Here is a 27,871-nt window from a genome sequence, read left to right as displayed (position 1 = left end):
GTTTGTAACATTACTAAATTAATGACCATTTTCACTCCTATATATTCCTTATTGTTATGGCAAATCATATTTCACAGCCACTTGGATCATTTTAGGGCAAGAAGTGTAGCCATCCTTGGAAATACAGAAGTTATATACTTATATGTATATATAAAAAAAAAATTCTTCTTAACTATGCACTTTTACAGTATATACATATGGGGCACACTCTAAAACCATAATTCTAGATATATAGGTGATAGTATACTCCCACACCATATATGGAGAACTTGAATCAAAACTTGTGAAGTGCCACCCAATTAATTATCACATGTATGGCAAAATGTGAATTAATGATCAGTGGGGATCAGACTTCTGAACAGTCCAAATTGATTGTAAATCTTAATTAAAGCTCAACAAACATTTCATATTCATATGGTAATTTCTTCTTATTCACATTGGGTATCACTAAATAGGGATACTATAAGAGGGAAATGAGAGTGACCCAATTAAGTTAGGTGGGTATGGTTGGGAGGGATTTTAATATTGGTTGCAGCCTTCATACCTGAAACCAATTATCAGCTTAATTAATTACACTACTACTCTATTATTAGTTCTGGTAAACATCTTTTTAAGCTTTTCTTCCACACCTCTTTGAAAATGAAATTTGGGGAAAGAACAGATGCACAAAGGTAGTTTGAGTATAACAATTCAACTTCTATTAGCCAACCGGCCAAAATAATTAATGCTGCTTGGTATCAACATCCTAGAACAGATTTTTCGGAACATAACAGTGTTTTCAATCGATCTGTAGCCTTTGCAGACAACCGAAACGTGTGTTACATTAATTATTCAACTAAGCAATCAACCAACATTTTTGAGCTTAACCGAGCTCGACTGTCAAAGAAAAAGCCAGCAAGTGTACTGAAGCATGCATCAACACAACAAAGAAGTTTCGGTTGAGATTGTGAAGTGAACTGTGATAACTCCTTGTAAATGCAAAAGGCCACAAGTTCAACTTTCAAATCCGACAATTTTCCGTATTATTTACTTGCATGGGCCAAATGCGCATGAGAAGTTTTGTACGGACTACGGAGTAAACTATCATTTGAAGGCATTGACCTCGTTTTTCCCGTAAGGGTTTCAATCCGGTTTTACATATCACTAACATAGTAGGTTAGGTTCTCAGCCCGAGTTTAAAGTCAGCCCAACTATCTAATGGACGTGTTGAGCTGGGGAATTGCTGGTTAAAAAAAAAAACATAGCATGAACACAAACTGAATTACCTGCAAATTGGGCTTTTGAGCCCTTTCATTTTTGGGCCGGCAGCTTATGCATTCTTATGTTAGCCCAACTTAGTTCCCTGTCACCGATCCAGTAAGCTTTCTCAAACTTTAGGCCTGCAAATGATGTCCGACCCAATAAGGCCCATCACTACCTAAACAAAGCCCAATTCAGTATCTTGTTAGTTATATATAATAATTAGGGGTGTCCATTCGGTTTTTAACCATAACCGAAATGATAAGGCTGCCATGAGTTTCAACTAATCAATCTTAATTTATAATTTGTGTAATAATTAGGTTAATTGGTATCTAAATTTATAATTTGTTATGAAAATATAATCAGAGTTTTAATCTAAATATGTAACTTATATATATATATAAAAATATTTTTTCGGTTTTTTGTTATAACCATAACCGTAACCGAAAAAATATCCGAAATTTTATTAAAATCATAACCATATCCGAAACCGTAACCTAAAAAACCGAACCGAAAATCGAATAACCACGGTTATGGATAGGTTTTCGGTTTTCGGTTTGCGGATCGATTGTGGACATCCCTAATTGGTACTTCTTCTTCCGGCTTCAAAATGCTGTTATGTTTTCAGAAATACCCTGATCTCCTGCTCTACTCTAACCTTGAATTTTCTTGAGTTCTGCTTCTTTTTATCAAAATTCACATTCACAGTAGTTGAAAATGTATTCGAAGGCCTGAAATCTAACTTCATCCATGATCAACTGATCAAATTAAAATAGGAGGTTCATAAGCATATGCATAAAACAGCCGCAAGAGTTGTGACATAATTAATCAGTCTAGTGTTCTTGGACACATACAAACTATAGAGTACAGAACTACACAGCATACATAGAGACAATGACTCCAATGGAATCCCTATCGTCTCTGGTCAATTTACAAAACAATAGTACAGAGTACAGATTTCTTTAATAATCATGCCCTATTGTTGAGCAGGATGTATCTACACAATACAGAAACATATGATCAGCTACATTTCGTCAATCGCTGCCTTTCGAACAAACCGATTCCAGTACCAATGCTGCTCCCAGACAGCATTCATAGACTCCAATGGGATCCCTTTTGTCTCTGGCAAGAAGAGTACAACAAAGACAGTCATTACTGCAATCCAACCACCATAGAACAGGAATGTCCCAAATTTGAAGTGACATAGCATTGTCAGAAATGTTTGTGATAGCACAAAGGTTGTCCCAAAATTTACTGCCACACTTATGCTTTGTCCGGTTGGCCTAATCTTCATAGGAAATATTTCACTAGGAATTAGCCAACTTAATGGACCCCAAGACCACCCAAAACCAGCTGCATAGATGCACATTAGTACAAGCACTAATATGGTATAACCCTTGGAGATTTGCTTGTCCCCTGAAACCCCCGTCGTAGCAGCAAGAACACAAGCCAACGCAACCTTAACGGAAAAATAAACAAACCCAGATCAAGAAATGAGTGAGATTTTCCAACACAGTTGTTAACTAGACTAAAAAATAAAACAAATATGTTCATACCTGGCAAACACACATCACAGTACCACCAACTATGAACAAAAGTCTACGGCCATAGCGATCAACCACGCCCGTAGAAACAAGGATGGAGCCAAGATTAACCAGTCCTAATATAATTGCAGCTAATAGAGCTGCATTATTTCCGAAACCAACTGATTGAAAAAGTACTGGAGCATAGAAGGCAATAATGTTAATCCCGGTAACTTGTTGAAAAAATGGTATGGCAATTGACATTACTAGGTGAGGCCTATATTGCCTCTCAAATATTGTCACACAAGGTTCTTGATTTGCAGCTTTGGCTACTTCGCTTGCCTTAATAAGATCGTTCAGCTCTGCTTCCACATTCGTTGTATCTCCTCGTACTTTGATGAGAGATTTCTTAGCTTGCGCGATCTTGCCTCGCTCAACTAGACTGCTAGGCGTATCAGATATAAAGACTGCACCTAGAGTCATAATTAAAGCAGGTACTATAGCAAGGCCAAGAGAGAGTCTCCATCCCCAGCTATGCTTCGCAGTTCCATAGTTTATGCAATTCGCTGAAACAACTCCAATGCCTATAAAGAACTGAAATCCTGTATTGAATGCGCCACGCCATTTCGATGGAGCGACCTCCGAGAGATAAACAGGAGTTGCCTTCATTGAAACACAAAGGAATGAATAATGCTAATTAGCTTAAATTGATGAAAAGTTGAAATTTTGCTAACACTAACCTGGTTGGTAAAACCAACTCCGAAACCAAGAAGAATCCGGCCTAATAAGAGCATGGCTACATTGGCGGCACCACCATTTACTGCTGAGCCGGCGAGGAAGGTGCAGCCTCCAATTACCATAATGTTCTTACGGCCAAATGCAGCTGTAAGGCGACTAGCAGCCAGGGATGCTGCTAGTCCTGCTATGTAAAGTGAGGATGTGAATGCTGTTAAAATATGGCTATCATACATACAATACAAATTGGTTTTAGCCTCTGTTGCTTTCCTTAGCACTGATGGAAAAAACTTCTCCAGAAAAGCTTGCATTGTTGTTACACCTCCTGTAGATTGGTGGAGCCATAGAAATTAGAAACAAGATATTAGCAAATGTTTTTTGCAAACTGAAAACATCATTCGAAAGTGGTGTCCAAGCCCAAACAGCCCAGTTGTCAATTGGGCCAAAATATGCAGGCCTTTTAAGAGTTTAGGGCCTTGACTTGGCCCACTAGAGATATTTCACTTTTAAGAGATTCCTAGTGAATTGAAAATTCAGATTTTCAGTGCAGCCATTGGACAATAGCTAGACGACAGATAGTGATTTGATTTTAGTGACGAATGATAATGAAATCTGGGGCCGGATATCGATGCATCTACCAGTCACTCAGTCAGCACCCCATTGGTTTTTTTAAAGTTCATCCTAGCTAGCTACAATTCAACGGGTGCCCGGCTCAGCTGTAGCTTTAATGGTGTTTAAAAATATTTCTGAAAAATTTTAAAAATTATATTCATATTTTGATTGTTTTTATGACTCTATTAATATATTTTTTTGTTTGAAATAAAAATTAAATTCAACATGAAAATTGTATAAAATATTTTTGGTTTAAATATCCAATAATACAAAATTATCATGCATTTTTAATGTTAAATTTAATTTTTGTTTCAGAAAAAAAATATTATTGAATCCCTTAGGTTGTTGAATAGTACACATTTTTTATTTCTTTAAAAAATAAAAAAATTTGGTGCCCTAGAGGTTACTATAGTGGGAAGAAGAAGAAGTGCCTGCCCGCCTCCATAGCTGAATAATGATAACAGCTAAATTTGAGTGAGATTTTCGTGAATTTCTGCTAACTTATTATTAACCAATACGGCAATACGTTATCTACAACCTCCCAAGTTTCCCTTCCTTAAAACGTGGAACTGATTAATCTGCAACTATTTATAGTTTTCAGGAAGAAAAAAAACAATTTGTGGTTTATCTTCAAAGTCCAAAAATAAGTTGTAATTTTGAGAAAAATATGGAGAAGCGAATCATTGAGACTGCTCTTGACTTGACAATGTAAGGAAAAGGTACCTGATATTCCGATGTCGTAACCGAATATGAGGCCACTGGTGGCGGCGACGATGCAGGTGATCACCACGGACGTCGTTAGTTTGCCGTTATAATTACCGACTGGTCCATCGGTAGCGAAACCCCCCACAGCCATTCGCTCTTTCTGTATTTACAACAGAACAAAGGGTTGCGTTGAGACCAAAATTGGTAGAAAAACTTGTTGATTTGATGTCAGAGAGAAGGTGAAAGAGTAGAGGTTATTAATTTATAATCGATGAGAAAGCTAAAGATGGGGTGTGTTCAACTATTTGGTTATTTTAGTTTGAGGTTGGTGTATTTTAAATTAAAAAATAGAAAAATAATATATATTTGTTACTAGTTAAGTATTTGATTGTCACCTAAAGTAGTAATTAAGTGTATTTTTTTTTTCAAATTCAATAGGAGATTTAAAATTCCACATTGAATAGGAGAGGAAAATGAGAGACCAAAATCCCACAAGTTATTGTGTTTCAGAGGGGTCGAGTCAAGAAAATCATATTGCACCTATTCTGACGATAAAAAGGATTTGAAGAGAGCTCGAATTTTCTTAAATAGAGCAACATATTTGTGCCTAAGTCTGTTACGATCGTAATTCCATTTTAACGACAAATTTTCTATTGTAATTTGTTTCTATTTTTTATATTATTGTACATTATGCACTAATATTTGGGTCGTGATTTAAAATATTTTGGGTTTATGTTTTCTCATCATTATATTTTTATTTAATAATATATGTGATCAATGTTAATATATTAATATTGATTAATGTAATCAAGCGTCTCTTATGAAGAATTTCAATTTGATTAAGACCTTAAACTATTTAACTGATAAAATGAACCGAATAAATTTTGGTTTCGTTTTTTAGTTCAATCAACAAAATAACTTTTGTCTGAAAAAATTATTTTTAAATTTGGAATCTATATTTAATTTTTTTGAATTAATTAATGCAAAATTGTTCTTAATATTGTCATTATTGGATTAAAAAAAATCTGTTTTCTCGATAAGTTTTTTTTTTCCCAAAATTTAATTCCAACACCAAAATAAATTTTCTAAAAAGATCACCTTTATTTCTTAAAACACCATGATTAAAAGGAAAAAAGAAGTAGTTTTTTTCCCCACAAGTTGGAGATTTAAATAATACTACTTCTGAAATCATTGAAGTAGTTTGGTTTGGTTTGGTTTGTTCATGAGATTTTTGTGCATCTTCCATTCCTTCATAAGATTAGGTGGTGGAATAAGAGCAACGTGGTGCCATGGTTAATCTAACAAATAAGCTCATCCAACAAAACTTATAATATATTTAATTAATTAATGTGGACGTTTTTATAATTTTCCTCTAGAGTTGTTAATAGGTCAATTTTATATTCTAGACTTGTAGTAAGTGTCAAAATTAAGAGGAAAATGATCACCAATATCATTTTCTATATAAGCCCTATGATTGTAATGGTGATATGGTGGTTTCTTCCCTTCTTTCTATCCTTTTAAATAATATGGTCTTCCTCTTCTTTCTGGCCCAAACCCAACCAGAAAACCCAGTACGTGGGAGTGGTCATATCAAACTGGAGGAAGGAATCAATATATCAAAATAGACCCATAGCGAAAATTCCAAGTAGAGGCCCAATATATTGTTCATGGGCCGAATAGGCCCAAAGCCCTTTACTGTTCTCAATTTCACTCATGCTCTTCCTATTTAAGTCCTATTTGGTAGAGCGGTTGCCCGCGCAATGCAAGGCAAGCTGTGCTTCGAAACGGGTCAAAAACGGCAGCGTTTTACGTTAAAAAATAAAATCGATGTGGCTTACACCAAACTGATGTGGGATACAAGTATGAATACTCCCCTCCGAATTGTGGGCTTGCGTGGTTATGTGAGGCCCAAGAAATAGACACGAGGTAGAGGTTTTAAGATCGAGTATTCCCTCTGACATTATGTCATAGATCAGATACTTTTGAGAGCACCACATAAATTCAATCTAAACGGCTCGAAGATGTATTATCTACTTTGGACTTGAGGCTCACACGGTTTTGTCCTTAAAAGGACTCGATCTCTTTGTTGAGAATGATTGAATCTTTACTTATAAATTATATCGGTGATTTACACTAATCAATGTGACATACAATTGTTAACAGAATGTAGTATGATGGAAAATAAAATCAACGAGTCGATGACTTCCATTGCACAAGTCACAGTCGATCAATATAATTAGTCGCATTTCTCCACTCTTCACGGCAAATGGAAAGTAAGAACTACGAACCCTTAGTCAAGTCTTTACGTAGAAAAAAATGATCTTAAGTCATGTATGGCAGATTAGTTGCTCCAGTATGTGCTCTCTTTTGTCTAACTTGTATGTGCTCTCAGTTTGTTTGACTGTCCATTCACGCTGACTTCCTTCTGCAATAATAATCGTGGACTGGGTCCTAAATAAATATTCTTTTATTCAGGGCTGGTACTAATCATTTGGTGCCCAAAGCGACACAATAAAGTGGTGCCCTATTACAAAAAAATTATAAAGTGAGATGATACTTACTTGCGATATCCATTGAGAAAGAAGACTAGGAGAAGCGGGGGTGGATCTAGAAAAAGGCTTGAGGGCGGGTTAAATTAGTGGCTCTGCAAAGAATTTATAGGAGGGGGCCAAAGGTTAATAGGGGTTTGGAGATAGCTCTCCCGATTTTATTTTAAGGATTATTAATCGATATATATGTCAACAAAAAGTAATCAAAAGAAATCTACATATTAATAATATGAGGATGAAGTCTTATGATATAATTTTCAACCTGAAGAGTCCAAGTCTCTAAAACTCCAACTATATATATATATCTATAAATTAAATAAAATTTTTACAAAAAAAAAAAAAAACTACAAGGGGGCTTGTAGGAAAAATAGATGGGCTTATTCTAGAGTTTGGGTAACAAAGCCTCTAAAACTCGAAGTATACATATAAAAAACAACTAAATAAAGTATTTACAAAAAATTATTAAGACTTGTGTTAAAAATAAGTGGACTTATTTTGGGATTTGGGTATTTATTTGTATACATGAAAATTTTTTGCAAAAAATTGAGGGTGGGTGGGCATCAATTGGATTCGTCTTTGGGGAGGATGAAAGTTGGAATTTATTTTCAATTGAGCTTGTAGTGTAGCGTAGATTTTGAATTAAGTATTAAAAAAATTGGTGCCCTGGAACGGCCAAGGGTTCAAAGCCCTTGTTTTGGTGATTTTGCCCAAAGGTCGACCCTGCTTTTATTTGTGGATATATTTAATTTAATTATTTCATTCAATTTTTTTTAAAATGTAAAAAATTCACTGTTAAGACAAAATATTTCACAAAAACAACAATAACGACCGATAAATATTAAAATTAAAGAAAAATAAATAGCACAAGTAAGAATTATAAACTCTTTTTTTTGAAATAAGGGTTTGGGGAGGGGTAAGATTCGAACCCACAACTTAATGGGTGGGTGATCCCTTACATGTTCTGTGATTGTCATTTAATCAACGGCTCACTTGCAAGTAAAAATTATAGACTTGAAAACTAAGCACAAACAATAATCGATCTTTATTTATACTGCAAGCTTATAACTAATTTGAACAAAATTATAGCTTGTGTCTTGTAATCCGACAAGCCCAACCAGAAAACCCAGTACATGGGAGTGGTCATGTCAAACTGGAGGAAGGAATCAATAAATCAAAACAAACCCATAGTGAAAATTCCAAGTCAAGTCACCAAGTAGTTGCCTAGCGGCAACGCTGGGCAAGTTGTGCTGCCAAACGGGTCGAAAACGGCAGCAGTTATATTAAAAAATCCAACCGATGTCGCTTACACCTAATTTACATGGGATACAAATATTAATACTTCCCTCCGAATTGAGGGCTCAGTTATGCGAGGCCCAATAGGTAGAAACGAGGTAGAGGTTTTAAGATCAAGTCTTCTCTCTGAAACTATGTCATAGATCAAATATTCGTGAGAGTACTGCATAAATTCAATCCAAAAAAGGTTGAAGATGTATTGTCTACTTTGAACCCGAGGCTCGTACGATTATGTAGTGATTGAATCTTTACTCATATTTGTGGTTTAGACGTAATTAATGTGAGATACTAATCTTAACAAAATGCTAGTATGTAGGAAAATAAAATCAATGAGACTATGAGAGTCAATGATTTCCAGGACACAAGTCACAGTCGATCCCTATAATTAGTCGCCTTTTCCCACTCTTCGCGGCAATAGAAAGCAAGGACTAAGACCCTTAGTCTTGGGTCTTTCTGTAGAAAAAGAACAATCATAAATCAAGTAGGCCAGAATTTAGTCTCTAGCATGTGCCCTCTCTTTTGTCCAACTTGTACGTGCTCTCTGTTTGTCTGACTGTCCATTCACGCTGACTGACTTCTGCAATAATAATCCTGGACTGGGTCCTAAATAAATCTTCTTTTATTTGTGGATATATTTAATTTAATTTAATCATATCATTCTAGTTTTTTAAAATATAAATTAAAAAAAAATTTGTATTTTGAAGTCTCCCCGAAATCTCTCCCATCTACGATTTGTGGGCCTTCCATTTAGATTTTAGACAAAGTTGTGGCCAACCATTTAATGCAAGCAAAATGGAACCAAGATCTGCTCAAACCCAAGAAAGTGCATACCTTCCCTACCGGCGTGGAAATTTTGAACCAAAGAAACACGGAGACAGAGATTTTGAACCAATCATAATGAGAAATGAGAATGCCATTATTAAGTCAAAGTCTTCACAAACAATCAGTGTAGTCGCCTTCATCTTATTAACGAGAAATTGAAAAAAAAAAAGACATTATGGGACCTTCTTTGAAATCTCTGATAATCGGGTGTGAAACTATGAGTATAAAAATGGAGTTTCAACCCATAATTTTGCAAATCACACTGCCAACCAAAAATGGGGAGAAAGGAAAATTTATCTTTGGAGAAGTCACTCTCCCTCCTCTTCCTCCTCCTCCTCCTTGTTTTGCTGAATAGCAGAGTCAATGTTGTTTCTGACTCTGTTGATGAAGCCAAGGCTCTTCTCAAATGGAAAGCCAGTCTTCCTAGCCAAACCCAGTCTAAGCTAGCGTCATGGTCTCTCCTCTCTAATAATGCCACCGTCTCTGGACCATGCACTTGGCGTGGAATTTCCTGTGCAAATGGAAGTGTCAACAGATTCAATCTTTCAATTTCAGGTATTGAAGGCACACTGGATCAATTTTCATTCGCATCATTTCCTAATCTTGCATACCTTGATCTAAGCATCAATGGTCTCAATGGTTCCATTCCACCCCAAATCAGTCAGCTTACAAAGCTCATATATCTTGACTTGTCGGCTAATCAGTTTTCTGGGAATATTCCACCTCAGATAGGCTTGTTAACTCATCTTGAGGTCCTACATCTAGTTGAAACTCAGTTGAATGGTTCCATTCCTGAAGAGATAGGGAATTTAAAGTCCCTTAACGAGCTTACTCTATATAGTAACCATCTAGTTGGACCAATTCCAACTTCTTTGGGAAATTTAAGCAATCTAGTTAGCTTGTATCTCTATAACAACTCAATATCAGGTTCTATTCCTCCACAAATAGGAAACCTCTCAAACTTGGTTGAGCTCTGCATGGATACCAATCTCCTAACTGGTCCTATCCCTTTCACTTTGGGAAACTTGAAGAACCTAACTGTGTTGTATGTGTTTCACAACCAACTTTCTGGATCTATTCCCCCAGAGATAGGGAATTTGATATCTCTTCAAGTGCTAAGCTTCCATTCAAACCATCTTTCTGGTCCAATTCCAACTTCTCTAGGTGGTCTCACAAATCTCACCATTCTTCATCTTTATCATAATAACCTATCTGGGCCAATTCCTTTGGGGGTAGGAAATTTGAAATCACTCTATGATCTAGAGTTGAGCCAAAATAAACTCAATGGTTCTGTTCCAACTTCCCTTGGCAATTTGAACAACTTGGAATTTCTTTTTCTCCGTGACAACAAACTTTCTGGATCCATTCCTCAAGAAATATCAAATCTCACAAAGCTGACTGTGCTGCAACTAGATACTAACCAGTTCACTGGTCACCTGCCTGCAAAGATTTGCCAGAATGGAATACTTCAAAACTTCACTGCAAATGACAACAATTTGACAGGTCCTATTCCCAAAAGCTTGAGAAACTGCACAAGTTTGGTCCGATTGCGCTTGGATGGAAATCGCCTAGTTGGGAATGTATCAGAGGACTTGGGAGTCTACCCAAAACTAGATTACATTAATCTAAGTGGCAATAAGTTCCATGGCGAGATTTCATCCAACTGGGGAAGATGTCCACAATTACAAAGCCTACGAATATCTGGGAACAATATTACTGGGAGAATACCATTTGATATTGGAAACTCTAGTAAGCTACATGAACTTGACTTCTCTTCCAATGGTATAGTTGGCGAGATTCCAAGGGAAATAGGAAGGTTGACTTCTTTGCTGGAAGTGAATTTGAATGGAAATCTACTCTCTGGTGGAGTACCTCAAGAATTTGGATCCTTGACTAATCTTGATCATCTGGATCTGTCAGCAAATAGATTGAGCGGTTCAATCCCAAATAATTTCCAGGAGTTCATGAAGCTGAACTACTTAAATTTGAGCAATAATCAATTTGGCCGGGAAATTCCAATGCATTTACTGAAGTTAGTTCACCTTTCCCAACTAGACCTGAGTAACAACTTGCTTGTTGGTCATATACCATTGGACATAAACTCTTTGGAAGACTTGGAGAAGCTGAATCTCTCCCACAACAATCTCTCAGGTAACATTCCAAACAGCTTCACGAAGATGCCTGCCTTGTTGCAGATTGACATATCATACAATGAGTTGGAAGGTCCCATACCGGACAGCAAAGCATTTCGAGATGCTGGCTTTGAAGCATTGCGGGGGAACAAAGGTTTGTGTGGTGACGTCCAAGGACTGCAACCATGCAAACCTAAAATGCAGCAAAAAGACAACAAAAAGAAGAGCCACAAAGTCCTGTTTTTAACCGTTTCCCTCTCTCTTTCAGGATTACTTATACTTCTATTTGCCCTCTGCGGAATTTTCTTCATCAAAAGAAATAGAAAGGCATATTTCCAAGCTAAAGATGTCAGCCCACCTCAGAAAAGTTTCTTTTCCATATCAACTCACGATGGAAAGCTTATGTATGAAGAAATCATCACAGCAACCAAGGATTTTGATGACTCATATTGCATTGGAAAGGGTGGATTTGGAAGTGTCTACAAAGCCATGTTGCCATCAGCTGGCATTGTAGCCGTGAAGAAATTCCATTCTTTGTCTGATAGCCAGTATATATCCCAAAAAGAGTTCTTGAACGAGATAAACGTGTTATTGGAGATAAGACATCGAAATATTGTGAAGCTTCATGGGTTCTGCTCGAGTGCTCGACACTCATTTTTGGTCTATGAGTACCTTGAAAGGGGCAGTTTGGCCTCAATTCTGAGCAAAGATGCAACAGCTAAAGAATTAGATTGGAATAAGAGAGTGAACATTGTTAAATGTGTTGCCCACGCCCTCTCTTACATGCACCACGATTGCTTTCCTCCAATTGTCCATCGAGACATTTCAAGCGGCAATATTTTGTTGGATTCCAACTATGTGGCTCATATATCTGACTTTGGCACTGCAAAGCTTCTTAAACAGGACTCATCCAATTGGACTGCATTTGCTGGCACATTTGGATATGTCGCTCCAGGTAACGTATTCTATTGTTCTATTACTTCAAACAACCAAAATGTGTATGTACAAGAATATACATCGTAAATTTGTTGAATTTATTTAAATTCTTATGCAGAGCTTGCTTACACGAGGAAGGTAACCGAGAAATGTGATGTGTATAGCTTTGGTGTAATAGCACTGGAAGTGATCAAAGGAGAGCATCCTGGGGACATCATCGCCTCTCTACCATCTCCCTGGGCTATGGAGAACACATTACCAGAAGAAGTTTTTGACCAACGTCTTGCACCTCCTGTACTTGATGTTGTGGATGAAGTTTTCATGGTCGTGAACATAGCAACTCAATGCTTGGATGCTAATCCACAATCTAGACCGACAATGCATATGATTTCCAAGCTATTTTTATCCCAATCACCCCCATAATGAAAACTAGAAGAGGCCGAAATGTTGTTAGAAATGTGATGTTGTTCCAAAACTTTTTGAGTAGCTGAGTCGCCCACGTCCATGGTTCGGTGAGTTAAAGCATATATCCATGGAAGATTTCATTTCGTTGCATTCGATGTAAGCTCGGTTTTTTCTTTTTGATTTAAACGGGGATTCCTTTTAGATTTGATATCCTCAAATTGCTATTGTGTTGTTAGTGTTCTGGAGTCGATGCTTATGACCCCATTTCCCTGTACTGTTCTGAATTTTAATGATGCTGTTATTATGAAGTTGCATATTCTGATTCTTTGGCGTGACTTTTATGTTCAATTTATAACCCCTTTCCTGAGAAGTCTTAACCCTGGAACAAGCCTTGCTTTGATAGTAGTATGCAAGCTTTGTCTAAGGGTATGTTTGGATTGAGGGATTTAAAGGGGAATGAGGGAAGAGTAGGTAAGAGAAAATATAATATTTTTTCCTAATAAAATAAAAGAAAGATAAGGAAATTAGTTTAATTTACTAATTTATTTAAGTATTATGTACAATGATAAACTAATTCATCTTTCCCTACCATCCAAATAACCTCATTTTGGAAGGAAATATTTTGGTAAAAATATGATGAAATCTTCGCCCAATTCTCTTCAAATGCAATATCCAAATAACCCCAATTTTTTTTAAGCTATCCAAACAACGAAATTGGGAAGAAACTCATTTCCCTTCAATGTCCTCCCCTCAAATCCTTCAATCCAAACACACTAGTGTGAATGGATGCGTATACAGGTGGCAAAATTGTTGTTGTTGCTCTTGTTCTAAACTTGACTATTTGACTTATTTTTCTATGGTTTAGAATGGGTGTCTATGCTTGGTTTAATGTTAAAAATTATCTGGAAGACAAATCATCACCAAAAATTAAAAAAGAAAAAGAAAAGAAGAAGCTGGATGATCAATATTGAAAGACCCCAACTCGTCGGATCCTAGAAACAGCTAATTAAGAGGTGTATTTCTTGACCATTTATCTGTCCAAAACAACTTCACAAAAGTATATAAGAGAAAGATATAAAGAGAGGCTCGATAACAATCTTAACTCTCTTTTTTAAGAATAAAAGCTTTCATTATGAAGAACGAGCGAGACAATCAGTCCCAACTACATGGAGGAGGAAGGCGGGGTTCTCTCCAAAACACTCATAAGAGTCAGAACTAGATAAAGCATACTTAGTTAGAGTGTCAACAACATGATTTGCTGATCTTTTAACATGAGAAAACCTGACATGGGCAAAGGAATCAAGGAGGGTTTTTGCGCTCCCAATACATAGATCACTCTCCGAAAAGTCCATCTCGTTTCCAGCCAAAGCCTTGATAACCAACGGAGAGTCCCTTCCCAGAACAACATCTTGACAGTTGAGGGACTTGGCAAAAACCAGTGCCTCCCTGGCTACACTACTTTCCGCAAAAAGGGGATTCAAAGGCCCTGGAGCGCAGATTGATTTGGAAGCAATGTGAAAGCCTTTCGCATCATGGGCAATTAAGCCAATTCCCACCTTGGAGTCCCGAAGAGCTGCATCGAAATTGATCTTGATAGCTAAGGGTTGGGGAGGCCTCTAGTTTATCGAGGAATGACTATTTCTGGTTGGCCCAGACAGACTAAGGGAATGAGCTTCTTTGTAATATGCTAACAGGATTGCAATCCGCCTCCCTACCTCCTCAGGTTTAGCCGAGATGTTATTATGAAGAACTTGGTTTCTCATGCGCCAAATCTGCCAAAGGCAAGAAAATAGTCTAGTGAATTGATCCTTGGATAGTTCCTCGACAGCCTCACTCAACCATTGCTCAATTGGACTCCTCCCAGAAGAAGAAGATGGACGAGAAACTCCAGCTTCCTTGAAGGCTCTCCGAACCCAACCACACTGAAATAACATGTCTCACTGAATATGAATTATTTCCACACATAAGACACCAGGGTGATAGTCAATGAACCCCATTCTAGGACTTGAGAATGAAGGGATGAAATCGTGACAAAATCTCCATGCAAAAGATTTAATTTTTGGGGGAGCATCCATTGACCAGATGTGAGGCCATATATCAGATCCAGATTGACAACTTGAGGCAGGGGCGTAAGAGGAGAAGCGTAGCCATTGTTCATATGTATTATAACCACTTTTAACCGAATAATAGCCCTTGGCATCAAAATGCCACCTCCGAGCATCAGAGGCAGTAACATTACCCAAAGCAATATTCAAAACAACCTCAGCATCAATGGGTAGAAGTAATTTCCTAACAACACTTTCTTTCCAGCATCTTCTTTGACTATCAATAAAGTGGCTAACCCTTAGATGTCCCCAATTAGGATTAATTGGAGTAACGAGATTAAACTTCCATGGCCTGGGAATCCATTTATCGAACCAAATTGAAACTTACTGACCATTTCCCCCCTCCAAATCAAACCTAAGTCCAGAATCTGACGCCTCGCACAGATGCTTCTCCAAGATAATGAAGGCTTATTTCCCACACACGCCCTCATGAAGTCACAAGGAGGAAAATATTTGGCTTTAAGGACTTTAGAGCATAGAGAGTTTTCATTTTGAATTAGCTGCCACCCTTGCTTTGCTAATAGGGCTAAATTGAAAGATTCGAGACTCCTAAAACCCAACCCTCCTGAAGCTTTCAGGGTGCACAACTGCACATCGATTGCCATTTCGCCCAATAAATCCCCTTCTCACATTTGTTTTTCCATCAAAACTTGTTCAAAGCTACCATAATGTCCTCAAGAAAAGACTTTGGGAGTTGGAATACACTCATTGCATAGGTGGGTATACAATCTTAACTGTTTTACATGCAGACTTCTCTCTTTATGTGATTTGTGCACAATTGTCTTTTGTTTATCTTGTATGTTTCATAACACAAACCAAAGGCACTATTATAATTTTCAGCCCATATACACATCAACAATATTGTCCGTTTTGGGTTGTCCGATTCCTGTTAATACATCTGGCCTGCATGGCTTTGTCTTCCCAAGATTCAGAGGTCACCCATCCCAATAGTGTTCTCGCATAAACACACTTAACTATGGAGTTACCACATGATGTTAACCTCCAAAAAAACGCATTGTTGATAGGAAGGGCATCTCCAACAAGGGTATGCAAAATGGAGATGCATAATTGTACTTTGCATACCCTTTTACATATTTTGACAAATACTCACTCCAACAACAAAGTATAAAATGAGTTCTTATGTAGTTTTTCTATATATTTTAATGCATGGCCCATGAATATATTAATCTGGCCCAATACTATAACCCTTGGCCCATAAAATTTGTAGTTCAATAATTTGATTAATCTGGCCATTTTATTTCTAAAACCTTTTTCATAAACCCATTAAACAATTGAAGTGTATGGGACAATTTAAACAATATAAACTAGTTTAAGCCCAACTATGTGAGTTAAAACCGTGGCCCATCTAATAAAATTAGCTCAACCCAAATTACAGAACCTTAGCAAACCCTAGCAATTCCACTCCAGAGTCCAGACAGCAGCCGCCAGAGAGAAGATGGGTTTGAGTCTCTGCCGTTGTCAAATATTGACACCGTAGCCGATGATGAAGATGCTAACTGATACGAAGGAGATGGGCTTGTTTAGACAAAAATCTGTTGGGTTCGTGAAGATCTTTGTTGTATATATAATCTGCGATTTTCAGAAAATGGTGGAGACGAAGATCTGGGTTCGTGAAGGTCTCCAACGACCGACTCCATCCATAACCTCAACGTTATGAACTCCCGCTGTTTTTTGGGACTCCATCCTCTCTCCTCTCCGAGTTCGTAATTTTGGGAACCAAAACTGAGTTCGCAAATTTCCAACCCCATTTGCGAACTCTGTTGGCTTGCCAAAATCTCTGGAATGAGTATGCATATCAACGGTTATGGATATGCATATCCATTTAAGGAATTGAAATTATCTATATATGATAACAGACAATGAACCATGTATTGATGACGTATGTATTCAACCCCGGGGCATCTTATTCAGCTATGCTTATGTTGAGTAGAGTCGAGTAAGATTAAACCGTAATCTATATAATAGGATAGCTAAGTTGATCATAATGGTCAATGTATCTCTACTTTTTGCAGCTGCTAATGTTAAATATCTTACCTGTACGGTGACATTTTATTCATACTACAACCATAGATGGGGTTGAAAATACAGTATCTCAACTTTGATATTGATTTGCCACTCACTGGGTATTAGCTCAAGCAAAATGGCTGCCCAAGGTCATTTGTTATCTTGGAGAGAAATGTAGGGCTCAAATAAATTTTTTACTTGCTAGATGAACTCTTTAGCCTTTGCTGTACAATCTAATAATCTTTTGAAAATATGAAAAAGCTCAATTACGTACGTATTTATCTTTAGCTAGGGAACATAAATGATTCAATTGTGAACTCTGAAGTACTAGCTACGATAAATGGTGGAATGCAGTAATGACTTAAGATGCCCAACAGTTGATCGTCTATCGTTGACATGCTAGTTTAAAGTACTTGCTATTAAAATTTAACTAGGTTTGACACAATTTGCTTACGTCATCGGGCAAAGAACAACGAAGAATTCCATTAATATGAAGAAGACTACAAAAGAGACGAGTTCTTGAATTAACGAACTAACAAACAAATATCTGTACTGGAGTACTCTCTTTTCCTGCCTAATACCCTTGGTGCTGCGACTACCAAGCTCTCACCTCTCCCAACACATACTAAGAAAATCAAGTGCCGTGTTGCCTCCACCAAACAACAAAATGAAGAAGAAAATTCAAATTTGTTTTGTTACATTTTTTCTTCACGTAGATTCACAAGCACTTTCTTTTTTTTTTCTTTCTTTCACATTAACTTCAGCTAGGCCTCGCTAGTCTTTTCCTTTTAATGCCGGAAGACTTTGAGCAACAAACAAACTTAATTCAAAACTTTAATCAAATCCCAACATGCCCGGCCCCCTTATAGCATTCTGTGCTTCTGCGTGCTGCACGAGAGGGATAAGCCGACCAGCGACCGTCCATTATATGTTTGTGAAAAACTTCAATTAAGTAGATGCATCTATTTAAGCCACGAAATTTAGTAGCCGAGTTGACATCAAGATCAACTATTTAGAACTCTATATCAAGTATTCCCATGGAAATGTCTCTTCATAATGAGAGTATTGATGTATCATTAGTGTTAGTAGCGGAAAGAAGCTGCAAGTAAATGTCTCTTTAGTCGTCGTGAGGGATGACTTAATTGATGCCTTGATGGATTACAGTTATTGATTGTTGTATCTCACATTGGCTTACACCTAACCAATGAATGTGAGATGCAAATCTGAACAGAATGCTAGTATGTTGGAAAATAAAATCTTCATGAGAGTCAATGATTTCCAGTACACAAGTCACAGTCGATCACTATAATTTGTCGCATTTCTCCACTCTTCATGGCAATAGAAAGTGAGAACGAAGAACCCTTAAGTCAAGTCTTTCTGTAGAAAAAAATATATGTTCGTCATAAATCATGTAGGGCAGATGATTAGTTGCTCTAGGCTCCATCAGTCAATTACTTGGTGTGATCTCTGCTTGTCTGACCGTCCATTCTTCACGCCAATTAACTATGTAAAGCAGATTAGTTGGTCTAGCAATATAAATCCACTTGTATGTGCCCCCTGTTTGTCTGACTGTACATCCACTCTGACTGGGTCCTAAATAGATATTCTTTTGTTTGTGGAAACATTTCATTTAATTTGATCATTCTAGTTTTTTAAATTATAAATAAAAAAATGTATTTAACATGCTCTAATGTATCACTTTTAATTAGTCTTAATGCACTTTCGTTTTCTTACTAACAACAAGTTTATCAAGACTTTGCATGTCCCTGACTGAGGTCATAGGTTCTAGTCTCACCTCCTCCGAATATTTATAAGGAGGTGTGTGGGTTTAGTCTGCCCCTGCGTGGGCTTGATAGTTTGCCCCTGCGTGGGTTTGATTTGTGCCTCCTGCGTGGGGCCTGTTGACACCTGTACTTTCATAGGCTTGATATGGTGGTGTGTCGTATATTGTATTTGTACTTGTATTCAAAAAAAAAAGATTTTTTTTTCTAGAACCACGAGTAACTCAAATGACACTCATGTGTATGGTATCTCATAGAGGTCTCGAGTTCGAACTTCCTTATCTTCTTCCTCTGTATTAAAAAAAAAAAAGAGTTTATCAAGAATTTTATGTCGAGATTAAGTCAACTTTTCAATTATTTTGTTTTTTTTTTCTTTATCCTAATTTTCAAATTCACATTTAAATCTAGTCTACAATATCTGTTATGTTCAATGCGCAAGATTTTTTCACCACATCGTCTCCTATGGGGATGAACTTTGATTCTTCTCATCAAGCTGTCGTTGGTGTGTTCCAGCGACACATTTGCTGCATAGTGATGAGGCTCCTAGATCTGGTGAAGATGATCTTTCTTGATGAAAGGGAAGCCAAGAATATTGATTCAATTCATTTGTGTTGTTTTACTTTCTTTTTTTTTTTTTTCAATCTGTCCGAGTTTAGCCCTTTATAAAAAAATAAAATTAAAAAAAAAAACACCAACAAATATATAAGTTTTTATAAAAAAAACTAAATAGCACAATTAAGAATTATAGACTTGAAACTTAAGCACAAACAATAATCGTTCTTTTTTATTTTTGATTCAATAATCGTTCTTTAATTATACTACAATCTTATAACAAATTTCAACAAAATTATAGCACGTGTCTTCTAACCTGACAACTAGTAGAATATAGCTTGACAAATTTTGAAGTCTCCACACGACACCCACCCCAAATTCATTCCCATCTACAATAAACACGAATTGTGGGGCCTCCCACTTAGATTTTAGACAAAGTTGTGCACTAAGGAGAGGAATGAAAGGATACGGGAGTGGGGATTTTCATTATCTCATGTCTGAATCAATTGTTTATTTGGATCTTTTTCATGTGTTATGGAATTGTTCATCTGGTCTACTGCCACTACATAGTGGAACTGAAAAAAAGAAGAGAGAAAAGACTTTTGAACCAAGCCTGATGAGAATGTAATTATTAAGTCAGTCGTCCAAAGTACAAACACAACAAATATAGTCTTCATCTCAATGATGAGAAATTGAGAAAAATAAAAAGACAGTAAGGGACATTCTGCGAAATCTCTGATAATCGGGTGTGAAACTGTGAGTATACAAATGGAGCTTCAATCCATAACTTTGATCACACTGCAGACCAAAAATGGGGAGAAAGGAAATTTTATCTTTGGAGAAGCCACTCTTCCACGTCCTCTTCCTCCTCGTTGTTTTGCTGAATAGCAGAGTCAATGTTGTTTCTGACTCTGTTGATGAAGCCAATGCTCTTCTCAAATGGAAAGTCAGCCTTCCTACCCAAACACAGTCTAAGCTAGCTTCATGGTCTCTCCTCTCTAATAATGCCACCGTCTCTGGACCATGCACTTGGCTTGGAATATCTTGTGCAGATGGAAGTGTCAACAGAGTCAATCTTTCAATTTCAGGTATCGAAGGCACACTAGATCAATTTTCATTCACATCATTCCCTAATCTTGCATATGTTGATCTAAGTATCAATGCTCTCAATGGTTCCATTCCACCCCAAATCAGTCAGCTTACAAAGCTCATATATCTTGACTTGTCGACTAATCAATTTTCTGGGAATATCCCACCTCAGATAGGCTTGTTAACTCATCTTGAGGTCCTGCATCTAGTTGAAACTCAGTTGAATGGTTCCATTCCGGAAGAGATAGGCAATTTAAAGTCTCTTAACGAGCTTGCTCTGTATAGTAACCAGCTAGATGGACCAATCCCAACTTCTTTGGGAAATTTAACCAATCTAGTTAACTTGTATCTCTATAATAACTCAATATCAGGTCCTATTCCTCCACAAATAGGAAACCTCTCCAATTTGATTTTGCTCTTCATGGATACCAATCTCCTAACAGGTCCTATCCCTTCCACTTTGGGAAACTTGAAGAACCTAATTGTGTTGTATGTATTTCACAACCAACTTTCTGGATCCATTCCCCCAGAGATAGGAAATTTGATCTCCCTTCAAGAGCTAAGCTTCCATTCAAACAATCTTTCTGGTCTAATTCCAACTTCTCTAGGTGGTCTTACAAATCTCACCCTTCTTCATCTTTATAATAATAACCTATTTGGGCCTATTCCTAAGGAGATAGGAAATCTAAAATCACTTTATGATCTAGAGTTGAGCCAAAATCAACTCAATGGTTCTGTTCCAGCTTCACTTGGCAATTTGAACGACTTGGAATTTCTTTTTCTTCGTGACAACAAACTTTCTGGATCCATTCCCCAAGACATAACAAATCTCAGAAAGCTGACAGTGCTACAACTGGATACTAACCAGTTCACTGGTTACCTACCTGCAAAGATTTGCCAAAGTGGAATACTACAAAACTTCACTGCAGACGACAACAATTTCACGGGTCCTATTCCCAAAGGCTTAAGAAACTGCAAGAGTTTGGTCCGATTGCGCTTGGGAAGAAATCTTCTAGTTGGAGATATATCAGAGGACTTTGGAGTCTATCCAAAACTAGATTATATTGATCTGAGTGGAAATAAGCTCCATGGTGTGATTTCATCCAACTGGGGAAGATGTCCACAATTACAAACCCTAATAATATCTAGGAACAATATTACTGGGAGATTACCATCTGATATTGGAAACTCCAGTAAGTTACATCTACTTGATTTCTCTTCCAATGGTATAGTTGGTGAGATTCCAAAGGAAATAGGAAGGTTGACTTCTTTGCTAACGGTGAATTTGAATGGAAATCTACTCTCTGGTGGCATACCTCAAGAATTTGGATCCTTGACTAATCTTGAGCATCTAGACCTGTCAGCAAATAGATTGAGTGGTTCAATCCCAAATAATTTCCAAGAGTTCGTGAAGCTGAACCACTTAAATTTGAGCAATAATCAGTTTGGCCGGGAAATTCCATTGCATTTACTGAAGTTAGTTCACCTTTCCCAACTAGACCTCAGTAATAACTTGCTTGTTGGTCATATACCATCGGGCATAAACTCTTTGGAAAGCTTGGAGAAGATGAATATCTCCCACAACAATCTCTCGGGCAGTATTCCAGACAGCTTCACGAATATGTCTAGCTTGTTGAGCATTGACATATCGTACAATGAGTTGGAAGGTCCTATACCAGACAACCAAGCATTTCGAGCTGCTGGCTTTGAAGCGTTGCGGGGAAACAAAGGTTTATGTGGTGATGTCCAAGGACTGCAACCATGCAAACCTTCAGTGCGACATAAAGACAATACAAAGAAGAGCCACAGAGTCCTGTTTATAACCATTTCCCTACCTCTTTCAGGACTACTTTTACTTCTATTTGGTCTTTGCGGAATTTTCTTTATCAAAAGAAATAGAAAGGTAGATCGCCAAACTGAAGAAGTCAGCCTGCCTACTAAAAGTTTCTTTTCCATATCAACTTATGATGGAAAGCTTATGTATGAAGAAATCATCACGGCAACCAAGGATTTTGATGACTCATATTGCATTGGAAAGGGTGGATTTGGAAGTGTCTACAAAGCCATGTTGCCATCAGCTGGCATTGTAGCCGTGAAGAAACTCCATTCTTTGTCTGATAGCCAGTATATATCCCAAAAGGAGTTCTTGAATGAGATAAAGGTGTTACTGGAGATAAGACATCGAAATATTGTGAAGCTTCATGGGTTCTGCTCGAGTGCGCGACACTCATTTCTTGTCTATGAATACCTTGAAAGGGGCAGCTTGGCCTCAATTCTGAGCAAAGAAGCAGCGGCTAAAGAATTAGACTGGAATAAGAGAGTGGACATCGTTAAATGTCTTGCCCATGCCCTCTCTTACATGCACCATGATTGCTTTCCTCCAATTGTCCATCGAGACATCTCAAGCAGTAATATTTTGCTGGATTCCAACTATGTGGCTCATATATCAGACTTTGGCACCGCAAAGCTTCTTAAACCGGACTCCTCCAATTGGACCGCATTTGCTGGCACATATGGATATGCCGCTCCTGGTAACGTATTCCATTGCTCTATTACTTCAAACAATCAAAAAGTCAAATTGTACTAGGACATGATTTGTTGAATTTATCTTCATTCTTATGCAGAGCTTGCTTACACGATGAAGGTAACAGAGAAATGTGATGTGTATAGCTTTGGTGTAATAGCACTGGAAGTGATCAAAGGAGAGCATCCTAGGGACATCATCCCCTCTGTACCATCTCTTTGGGCTACAGAGAACACATTACCAGAAGAAGTTCATGACCAACGCCTTGCACCTCCTTCGGCTGATGTTGTGGATGAAGTTATCATGGTCGTGAAAATAGCAACTCAATGCTTGGATGCTAATGCACAATCTAGGCCGACAATGCATATGGTTTCCCAGCTATTTTTATCCCAATCACCATTTTAGATTCACCTCGCATTCCTATACTTGTATAACAAGGTAAAAATTAAGTGTTTATTCAGGACATCACAAGGCATCAAATACGGATATTTCTATGTTATTGAAGCATAGTTTTTCACAAGTAGCCAATAAATATGACGACTACTGCAACAAATTTAGCCAATCTTCAGCCTAGTTTCAGCACTTAGTTTGAATGTGATTTTCATTTATCTCCGGTTGGCAACTATCACAGAAATATCCTTTAAACAAGTAATTAATGGATTAATTTGCAACATTTTATGGTTTCCAGGAAAAGAAAATCATGACTCAACACTTTGTTTGATTTGCATTTTCACATCTACCAAACTCCAAAGATAAGCGCTAGCTTAAGTTCTAATTTGTAAGATGGTAGTAGTGGTCGATTGATTTCTAATAGCCGAGGCTGCTCTAGCATGAAATGTTAAGAAAGAAAAGGCACTTGATAATCCGATGACGTAAACCAATACGAGCCCGCTTGTGGCAGCGGCATGTAGGTCATCGCCACGGAAGCGGTAGTCTGCCGTTCAAAGAGGTTTGAAGAAATTAAGAGGATATCTCTCAAACAGGTCCACAAGATCAACTTAATAAACAAGGCTTGGAACGAGGTTGAAGTTTGTTAGTAGTGTAAGGGCTGAGCCATGGATAGCATTGACAGCCAAAAACACGAAGTTTTAAGTAGTTAGGATGTTGTTTGAAGAGAAGTTGAAATGGAGTGACCGGTGTAGTGGAGTGAATGGGTAATCTGTTGATTAAATATGTGGCTGTTTGAAAAGCACAACTCCAAAAGGTAAGAGGGAGGTTGGTTGAATGAAGGAGGGTCCGAGCGGTCTCTGTCAAGTGACAATGTTTCCTTTCAGAGAGAGCATTGTGTTGAGGAGTATAGGGAGGATTTTGGAACCAACTAATACCAGATTGTGAAAGATAGGATTTGAGTTTGACAAACTCACCACCATTATCAGTGTACAAGGTTTTAATAGAAGTTTGGAATTATTTTTCAACTATAGTTTTAAACTGAATGAACACAGATGACACCTCTGATTTTTGATGAAGCAAGAATAGCCACGTATAACGAGTGAAGTGATCAACGAAAATCACGTAGTAACGATAACCATCAAATGAAGGAGTTGGGGCGGGACCCCAGACATCACTATAAACTATTTGTAATGGAGTACTAGTGTGGACGGTGGAATCTCCAAAAGGTAATTTGTGAGCTTTATTAATATGGCAGGAATTACATGGCAGAGAGTTTGATGGAAAGTGCTGAGTACAAGGAAGCTTAAACGTGGTGAACACTTTGGCAAACAATTTGGAGGAAGGATGACCGAGACAACAATGCCAACCATCGACGGATGTACGAAGACCTTGTTGAGCAAGAAGAGTAGCATAACAGGAGATAGTGGGTGGATCAAGAAAGTAGACACCTTCACTGCATCTGCCCTTTCCCATGGTCTGTCCAGTAACCTGGTCCTTAAGAACACAATGGAAGGGGGAAAACGCAACAGATATGTTATTGCATTTGGTAAGTTCATGCACAGATAACAAATTTTTATATAGTGAGGGATCACGCAAGGTATTATTAACAATTAAGGGTCGTGTATGTGTGTGAATTTTGGAAGTGCCAAGGTGAGTAATATGCAAACCTGTACCATCACTCAGTCATGGCTCTTGGATTCGGGTGCTAGTCATAACATGACTCACGATGCTCACAACCTCTCTAATCCAACTTGCTATGACGGCATCGATGAAGTCAAACTAAGTGATGGTAAAGGTTTACATATTACTCACCTTGGCACTTCCAAAATTCACACACATACACGACCCTTAAAGATGATATCTCTCAAACAGGTCCACAAGATCAACTTAATAAACAAGGCCCAATCATCCAAGCCCATATATAGCCCTTGTAGTATACAGCCCAGTTAATTAATTGTAATTTGAGTTCTATTGTTAAGACTGGTCCAACGGTTCGTTGGTCAGACTCTGTCTTGTCTTTGCTATCTTGCTCAGAGCTCTGATACCATAAAGAGGTTTAAAGAAATTACTTTCATTGCATAGAAGATGAATTACAACCAGCTTAAATACAAATAACACTAACGGCTATAACCTGAAAGCTCTGAGCAAGATAGCAGAGACAAGACAAAGTATGTCCTAATCTATGTTGATGACCTAATATTAACAAGTTCTTCCTCTACTGTCCTTCACAGGGTCACTACCGCTTTGGCAAATCAATTCAGCCTCAAAGACCTTGGTGACCTCTCATATTTTCTAGGGGTCGAAGTCTCTCCTACTCCGAATGGCCTTTTCTTATCTCAGCAAAAATATACTCGTGATCTCTTAGAGCGAGTGAATATGGATGGTGCGAAAGCGGTCAATACTCCCCTACCCTCTCACTTTAATGTTGGCACTCCTCTTTCAGACCCCACTTTATAAAGAAAACTGTTAGGCAGCCTCCAATATTTAAGTATCATGTGGCCTGATCTCTGTTTTACTATAAATCGTCTTGCCCAGTACATGAGCAAACCTACAGATGTTCACTACTCTCTCTTAAAACGGCTTCTCTGGTATCTCAAAGGCACTCTCTCATGGCATAAACATCACAAAAGCTTCAAACCGTGCTCTCACTGCTTATACTGACTCCGACTGGGCGGGTCACCCCGACGATCAGACGTCTACCTCTGACTATATTATATACTATGGTACCAGTCCCGTCTCGTGGAAATCTCAAAAACAACGTGCAGTTGCTCGGTCATCAACAGAGGCAGAATATCGTGCACTTGCTTCCACCGCCTCTGAAGTGGTCTGGCTTACACACCTGCTTCGTGATCTTCAGCAACCGCAGTTTCTACGCCCGGTTATCTAATGTGACAATCAAGGTGCTACAGCTCTCAGTCTCAATCCCGTTCTTCACTCTCGGATGAAACATATCATTGTTGATCTCCACTTTATGCGATATTTGGTTAATCACGGCACTCTCTCCGTTCGTAAGATTTTCGCCCATGATCAATTAGCTGATCTTCTCACTAAATCGCTACTTCGTTCACGTTTTGTTCAGCTCCGTTCCAAGATTGGTATGACCTGCCGATCCCCAATCTTGAGGGAAGGTAAAGAGGATATCTCTCAAATAGGTCCACAAGATCAACTTAATAAGCAAGGCCCAATCATCCAAGCCCATATATAGCCATTGTAGTATACAACCCAGTTAATTAATTGTAATTTGAGTTCTATTGGTAAGACTGGTCCAACGGCTAGTTGGTCAGACTCTGTCTTGTCTCTGCTATCTTGCTCAGAGCTTCCAGGTTATAGCCGTTAGTGTTATTTGTATTTAAGCTGGTTGTAATTCATCTTCTATGCAATGAAAGTAATTTCTTCAAACCTCTTTACCGTTATAGTTTTCTAGGGGTCCATCGACGGCGACACGTCTCAAAGCCATTTCTCTTAACGTCAAAAGGCTCTCGACCATTTGTGTGTCAATCGGTCGGAGTCCTACGAGGGCGACAACTGATAACGGGTTAACGATAGCGTAATTTCGGCCTTTCAGAAAGAGCCCATATTGAAAATAAGAGGCCCAAAGGTTGTTTGTGGGCCGGATAGGCCCAAAACTATTTACTGACGACGTATGTATTCAGCCATGGGGAATCTTATTCAGCTGTGCTTCAGTTGAGTAGATGAGTCAAGTAAAGATTAACCAGTAATCAATGTAATAGGATATGTAAGTTGATTATATATACCGGCCATTGTATCTGTATTTTTCCTTATGGTGACATTTTATTCCTATTACACCATAGATGGTGTTGAAGATACAGTATCTCAAAAGTGATTTAACCCTTGACAATTTTCTTTCGCCAAGAGGATATTGATTTGTCATTCACTGGGTATTAGCTCAAGCAAAATGGCTACCCCAAGGTCATTTCCCAGCTCAATTACATATTTAATTTAATTTAATTTAATTTGATCATTCTAGTTTTTTAAAATATAAATAAAAAAATTGTACTTTACTGTTAAGACAAAATACTTCACAAACACAACAATAGCGACCGATAAATATCAAAATTAAAGAAAAATAAATAGCACAAGTAAGAATTGTATAGACTTGAAAACTAAGCACAAACGATAATCAATCTTTATTTATACTGTAAGCTTATAACTAATTTGAACAAAGTTATAGCTTGCGTCTTGTAATCCGACATACCCAACCAGAAAACCCAGTTCGTGGGAGTGGTCATGTCAAACTGGAGGTAGGAATCAATAAATCAAACACAGACCCATAATGAAAATTCAACTGGTTGCCTAGCGGCAACGTTGGGCAAGCTGTGCTCCCAAACGGGTCGAAAATGGTAGCAATTATATTAAAAAATCCAACCAATGTGGCTTACACTTAATTGATGTGGGATATAAATATTAACACTTCCCTCTGAACTGTGGGCTCG

At 37.8% G+C, this 27,871-nt stretch overlaps 4 protein-coding genes across 4 annotated transcripts; 2 read left to right on the top strand and 2 right to left on the bottom strand.

The window, feature by feature from the left end:
* Positions 1 to 2,001: 2,001 nt before the first annotated feature.
* Positions 2,002 to 5,091, bottom strand: LOC120008625 (sugar transport protein 5). Its single transcript, XM_038859008.1, has 4 exons — positions 4,833 to 5,091; positions 3,503 to 3,822; positions 2,796 to 3,425; positions 2,002 to 2,698 (listed from the first exon to the last, which is right to left on the bottom strand). Exons 1-4 carry the CDS (start codon positions 4,963 to 4,965, stop codon positions 2,264 to 2,266), a joined length of 1,518 nt encoding a protein of 505 aa, XP_038714936.1. The 5' UTR covers positions 4,966 to 5,091; the 3' UTR covers positions 2,002 to 2,263.
* Positions 5,092 to 9,738: 4,647 nt separating this feature from the next.
* On the top strand, positions 9,739 to 13,137 carry LOC120009720 (MDIS1-interacting receptor like kinase 2-like). Its single transcript, XM_038860410.1, has 2 exons — positions 9,739 to 12,565; positions 12,665 to 13,137. Exons 1-2 carry the CDS (start codon positions 9,754 to 9,756, stop codon positions 12,967 to 12,969), a joined length of 3,117 nt encoding a protein of 1,038 aa, XP_038716338.1. The 5' UTR covers positions 9,739 to 9,753; the 3' UTR covers positions 12,970 to 13,137.
* A 944-nt stretch (positions 13,138 to 14,081) lies between these two features.
* On the bottom strand, positions 14,082 to 14,885 carry LOC120009521. The gene is made up of 2 exons (XM_038860142.1): positions 14,612 to 14,885; positions 14,082 to 14,524 (listed from the first exon to the last, which is right to left on the bottom strand). Exons 1-2 carry the CDS (start codon positions 14,883 to 14,885, stop codon positions 14,082 to 14,084), a joined length of 717 nt encoding a protein of 238 aa, XP_038716070.1.
* A 5,218-nt stretch (positions 14,886 to 20,103) lies between these two features.
* Positions 20,104 to 23,596, top strand: LOC120009721 (MDIS1-interacting receptor like kinase 2-like). The gene is made up of 2 exons (XM_038860411.1): positions 20,104 to 23,034; positions 23,128 to 23,596. Exons 1-2 carry the CDS (start codon positions 20,226 to 20,228, stop codon positions 23,430 to 23,432), a joined length of 3,114 nt encoding a protein of 1,037 aa, XP_038716339.1. The 5' UTR covers positions 20,104 to 20,225; the 3' UTR covers positions 23,433 to 23,596.
* Positions 23,597 to 27,871: the final 4,275 nt, after the last annotated feature.

This window comes from Tripterygium wilfordii, chromosome 11 (assembly GCF_013401445.1).
Source record: "Tripterygium wilfordii isolate XIE 37 chromosome 11, ASM1340144v1, whole genome shotgun sequence".
In the NCBI taxonomy this organism is placed as follows: Eukaryota; Viridiplantae; Streptophyta; class Magnoliopsida; order Celastrales; family Celastraceae; genus Tripterygium; species Tripterygium wilfordii.
This window is presented reverse-complemented; position numbering and strand designations above follow the sequence as displayed.

Excerpts from the sequence above, each read along its gene's own strand:
- LOC120008625 (XM_038859008.1), bottom strand. The coding sequence starts at position 4,965 with ATGGCTGTGGGGGGTTTCGCTACCGATGGACCAGTCGGTAATTATAAC. Across the intron at positions 3,823-4,832 it reads TTACGACATCGGAATATCAG|GAGGTGTAACAACAATGCAA; the intron begins GTACCTTTTCCT and ends ACCAATCTACAG. Across the intron at positions 3,426-3,502 it reads GAGTTGGTTTTACCAACCAG|GCAACTCCTGTTTATCTCTC; the intron begins GTTAGTGTTAGC and ends GTTTCAATGAAG.
- LOC120009720 (XM_038860410.1), top strand. The coding sequence starts at position 9,754 with ATGGGGAGAAAGGAAAATTTATCTTTGGAGAAGTCACTCTCCCTCCTC. Across the intron at positions 12,566-12,664 it reads ATTTGGATATGTCGCTCCAG|AGCTTGCTTACACGAGGAAG; the intron begins GTAACGTATTCT and ends ATTCTTATGCAG.
- LOC120009521 (XM_038860142.1), bottom strand. The coding sequence starts at position 14,885 with ATGTTATTTCAGTGTGGTTGGGTTCGGAGAGCCTTCAAGGAAGCTGGA. Across the intron at positions 14,525-14,611 it reads CAAAGAAGCTCATTCCCTTA|CTCTTCGGGACTCCAAGGTG; the intron begins GTCTGTCTGGGC and ends ATTTCGATGCAG.
- LOC120009721 (XM_038860411.1), top strand. The coding sequence starts at position 20,226 with ATGGGGAGAAAGGAAATTTTATCTTTGGAGAAGCCACTCTTCCACGTC. Across the intron at positions 23,035-23,127 it reads ATATGGATATGCCGCTCCTG|AGCTTGCTTACACGATGAAG; the intron begins GTAACGTATTCC and ends ATTCTTATGCAG.